The sequence below is a fragment of the Sinocyclocheilus anshuiensis genome, unplaced genomic scaffold (assembly GCF_001515605.1).
Source record: "Sinocyclocheilus anshuiensis isolate Anshui unplaced genomic scaffold, SAMN03320099.WGS_v1.1 scaffold319, whole genome shotgun sequence".
Classification (NCBI taxonomy): Eukaryota; Metazoa; Chordata; class Actinopteri; order Cypriniformes; family Cyprinidae; genus Sinocyclocheilus; species Sinocyclocheilus anshuiensis.
In genome coordinates, this window is record NW_015552566.1 from 1,681,291 (window position 1) to 1,686,054 (window position 4,764).

Sequence of the window (4,764 nt, forward strand, 5' to 3'; positions counted from 1 at the left end):
ATATATAAATAAATACTATAATGACATATAATCAATACTAAACTAACACTGCTCTTATGATCTCCATGTCAAAGATACCAGTTAAACGTTATAAGGTCAACACACATCACAAAACAAACAACTAAAGATCAGGTGACCTTTGCATGGGAATTATGCGCTGAATGGAATTCCACACATAAAAGGGCGTCATATTTAATTTTGGGATTGATTATGTCATAATTTCTGGCAGTTTTGAAGGCCACCGTCACCACATGGTCACTTTTGGTCCTTGGAGCATCAGTGCTCAACATTCAGGAGAGATTAGGCGTTCACACAGGAGGTTCTCGTTTTATAGACAGAAACAAACCGTATGCCACAGCTTCAGAAAAGCTGAGAAAATCATACCCAAATGCAAGAAGTGTGATTTATTCACCATGAGACTGGTTGAGCAAGTCATAAGGTGCATCATGAATCTGACCTGCAAGCTTCAAGGCACATTGTGGATCAGATTTCTGCTGTTTGACTGTAATGGTTGAGAATACGGACTTCAGAGACTGAGGTTACAAACTGCTAAGGAAAGTAATCAGAGAACACCAGAACAGTAAGCTTACAGTCCAGGTGTTGGATTACTTGAAAGACTATTGTCTTTCAAACTAGTACTGTTTGAGAACATAATGAACATTCCCAAAAAACCAAAGCAATCTCATTTCCAGCATTCTTCAGTTTGACATTTTCTTAAACTACAATGTGGCTAGTATTAATATCAGTATTTGCTGTACATGACTAAATGGTGTTTGTTTACGCAACTCATGATCATCCCTCCAAAAAGGAAATCTGTGTAGGAATGTCCTGAGTAAAGAAGGGTGTGGGAGGAGCCAAAAAGACAGTTCCACTGAACTGATCGCACTCTATGAGAAACGACCCCCTGCTTGTGCTTTCTAACGAGCAGGAAACAGAAAAGAAATCATTCAAACCAGCCATTTTCCAAGACCACTGAAGTGAGGTTAATCACTCATAAAGCTCATACAACAAGCACATCTTCATCTCTATGGAAACAAAGAGTTTTAAGCCCTTATGAAAATTTGCATGATTGCTAGAAACTCAGCGGGTGAAATTCGGATAAACAGAACAGAGGAAAAGGGGGAGATTTAAAGCATGGTTAAGGGATAAAATGTTGCCAACGAACCTGCCACATCATACCACTTTGCTCCATTTGTGATGCCGTCCTTGAAGGTCTCATTTATGTTTTCCTCACACTTCGGCTGCCCTGTTTTCATAACAGGGTTATTCTCTGCGTAAACCCGTGCCAAGTATCTGAAGAGAGCATCATCGGGGGATCTGCTATAGGTGCCCTCGTTATCATGGGCCGCAGAGTCATCAAAAGGATAACTGGCCACCACGGTCCCACCATGCAGATTCCCCGAGAGCACAAATCTGGAACAGAGAACCAGAAAAATCTGAAATGTTATAATTAACCCATCTACTTTACATAGGTTTGATTATGATTTGATTAGACATTGCACTTACAGAGGTAATAATAAGATGAAAAGAACAAGGAAAAATTATGGTAGAGCTGAATTTTAAAAAAGTATTGCATTTTGCAAAAATTTAATTAAAATCATTATTATTATTTAAACAAATGAAATATTGTAGAGTGGATTAGAAAAATGTATATTAATTAAAATGTTCATAATTTCCCTGATTTTCAGTTGTTTGTGATATTTATTTACTAGATTATTTTATTATGTTATATATTATATATAATATATTTTATTATATTATACATAATATTAGATTATTATATAGATTATTTATTTGTTTGTTTGTTTGCTTGTATTTTGTTTAATCTCTATGAAATCTTAATCCAGTAATGACAAACAACTGGAAAAATCATAGAAATTAGTAGTCTTCATGAATATACATTTTTCTAATTCTAATTTCGTAAGAATAATAATAATAATAATAATAATGGTAACACTTTATTTTAAGGTGTCCTTGTTACATGGTACATGTACTTACTATAATAATAACAATAAATTATGCATAATTACATGCAAGTAACCTAAACCAAACCCTAATCCTAACTGTATAGTAAGTACATGTACTTAATTAATATTACTTCGTACTTAAATGTATAATTACACTGTAACAAGGACACCTTAAAATAAAGTGTAACCTAATAATCATAAAAGGTTATGATTGTTATTATTACAGTAACACTTTACAATATAGTTTCATTTATTAACATTAGTTAACATTAACTAACAGTAATGAAAAAATACTTCTAAAGCATTTATTACTAAATTACTACATTAATTTGTTTCCAATCAAAAGTTGTATTTGTAAATATGAACTAACAATGAATAGTTGTGTTTTTATTACTAAAGTTAACAAATGTTTTAGTAATGTATCAGTTATTGCACGGTTTTGTCATTATAATTATTCAGAAAAAAAGAATATTGTAGCGATAAATGATAAATGTATATTGATTAAGATTTTTTTTAACTATTTTCATGACTTTTACAGGCAAGATTCCCATATTCTTGCAAGCTCTGTTAGTAGCTGTGTTTTGGAACATGGTGGCAGGTTCCCAGCTGGTTTAATATGGTTAAAAGCTGGATTTTCTGGAAGGTCTGTCACAAAGTTAGTGAATGCTCTTACTGGTTCTGCAGGATCCACCTCATGACAGCGGCGACTTCAGGCATTTCTTCTGCATTCACGTGTATCTCTTCAAATTGGTCTGGGAAACTTCTATTGAGGTCGACGTTTTTAGCATTATTCCGACCCTCATCTTTGCCCATACAGTCCTCCTCCTTAGACTTCTCAAAACCATCAGGGTTCATGCTCGGCATGATATAAATATCTGTGCTGTCGACCAGCTCTGTGACCCGCGGCTCCTCTCCGTACTTCTCCAGCAGATACTCCAGCAGATAGATCAGAACCTGCCGGGACACGGTCTCGTCTCCGTGCATGTTGCCCACGTACTTGAATTTGGGTTTTCCTGGCCCATCAGCAGTTGGGTCTCTGGTGATTCTCATCACCCAAAGCTCCCTGTTTTCAACGGATCTCCCGATGCTGGTCAGATTTGCGATGTTTGCGTATTTCTGGGCGAGACTTTTGAGAAGGTCAGTAAGTTGGTCGTAATTGTAGTATTTGCTGTAAGTCTCTGGCTCCAGCTCTCTCTGCTCGTCTAGAGGAAGTGAGTTGTTGATGGAGCTGATAAACACAACAAGCATAGATAAAACCAAGAGCGAGCGTTTATGTGATGAACACAGACTGCTTCCCCTCTGTCCCGACATGTTTCCGAAGGCACCTTGACGTACACATGAAATCCTAAAATTTGTCCGCCTGGAGTCAGGTCTTTTCTTTTGCTTGACGTCGGGGTATTTTTGGTAGGAACTTCCTGCTAACGCTTTAACAAAGGGTGGAGTTTCTATGACAGCCGGAATTGTTTCAAAATAAAAGTCACGACTACAGATTTCTGTCATACTGGTGTCTGTATTTTAACCACTACAAACTAGTTGCTGTGTTTTGGAAAATGGTATTTGGTTTTATTGATGACGGTCTATCAAGTGAAACTAATTACCATCTTGATATGATTGTGGAGTTATGGCTGTAAATTAAGGGCAACAACTGAATAACAGATTTTGTGCATGGGCCCCTTCAGACCTCCACATTTAATTAGTAATAACAAGTTTGAAAAAGAGCAGCTTTGTCATCATTATAGCAGAAGTAGATAGAAATAGACTGGCAATTGGGTGACCAGTGTTGGGTAATATATTTCTTCTGGTTCATCTACTGTAATGACAAAGTTTTGTTTTCAGCACTAGGATGGTCCACAGATTCAAACAAGTAACTAAAATAATTATAATTCAAATGCAAATAAATTCCGATATTCTCCAGGCATCCCACTCTTTATAATCAATGAATTCAATATTTTTAACCGTTAAATTTACATGACATTTCCAGTCGTTTTTTTTTTAAATAGCCCATTAAAATATTTTACAGCCTGGCTACCTAGAAAAATGTATATTCATTATAAAAATGTGCATTGTGTTTTAACAATTTTTTTAATGACTTTTCCAGATCTAGAAATCACAAGTTTAATACCCATTTATCGTGATATAGCCAGGTTTTCCAGGACCTTAGGAACATTGTTGAAGGGGTGAATTAAAATAATAAATGTCTTATTTAAAATAATCTTAAGGCCCCCTGGTTGTGAATCACTGCTACAGAGGGCCTTAGTGGGCCCTAGTCCACCACAGGGACCTGAACAAATCCCTGGTTAACCTGCACTGAGGTTACAATTTTCTTAGTGCACTAAATACTTTGTTGAATGTTAGTTATAGTAGAATCTAAATGAATACACATCATTCTTTAAATATAATCTAATCTTCAACTGAACTAACATCTGGGACTGAGAAAACACAACATCCGACGGTCCAAATCCTACTTGCCAAGAGCAAATTTGATTGATTTCTTCCTACTTCATAAAACATAATTTCTGACTTTGCAAGGTAATTGCTTCACTAGCAACCATTTTGTTTCATGACGAAAAAGCACATAAAATGTAGAGATAAAAGAGAAAGGAAAACATTTTGAGTGCAGAAGAGGTGGTTAAATATTTTACTTGAGGCAGTTTTATTTAAGTTAATTATTAATTCCATGCTGTTTCGTTGTAATACAGATTCTACGTCTGTGGTTCCAGTCAGATATCCAGTAGTACAAACTAGTTTCAAGTTAACAAAGTACAGAAGAAATTATATGCATTATGTAGATTCGGGG

The 4,764-nt window shown here is 35.7% G+C and overlaps 1 protein-coding gene across 1 annotated transcript in view; it reads right to left on the reverse strand.

The window, feature by feature from the left end:
• LOC107664935 (carboxypeptidase D-like) overlaps nt 1-3,362 on the reverse strand; it is an 18,037-nt gene extending 14,675 nt beyond the window's left edge. The window contains exons 1-2 of the mRNA XM_016455634.1: nt 2,641-3,362; nt 1,166-1,413 (exon numbers count right to left, since the gene is read on the reverse strand). Of these exons, the coding sequence (XP_016311120.1) occupies nt 1,166-1,413; nt 2,641-3,278 (886 nt within the window). The 5' untranslated portion in view covers nt 3,279-3,362. The remainder of the gene's footprint in view (nt 1-1,165; nt 1,414-2,640) is intronic.
• Nucleotides 3,363-4,764: the final 1,402 nt, after the last annotated feature.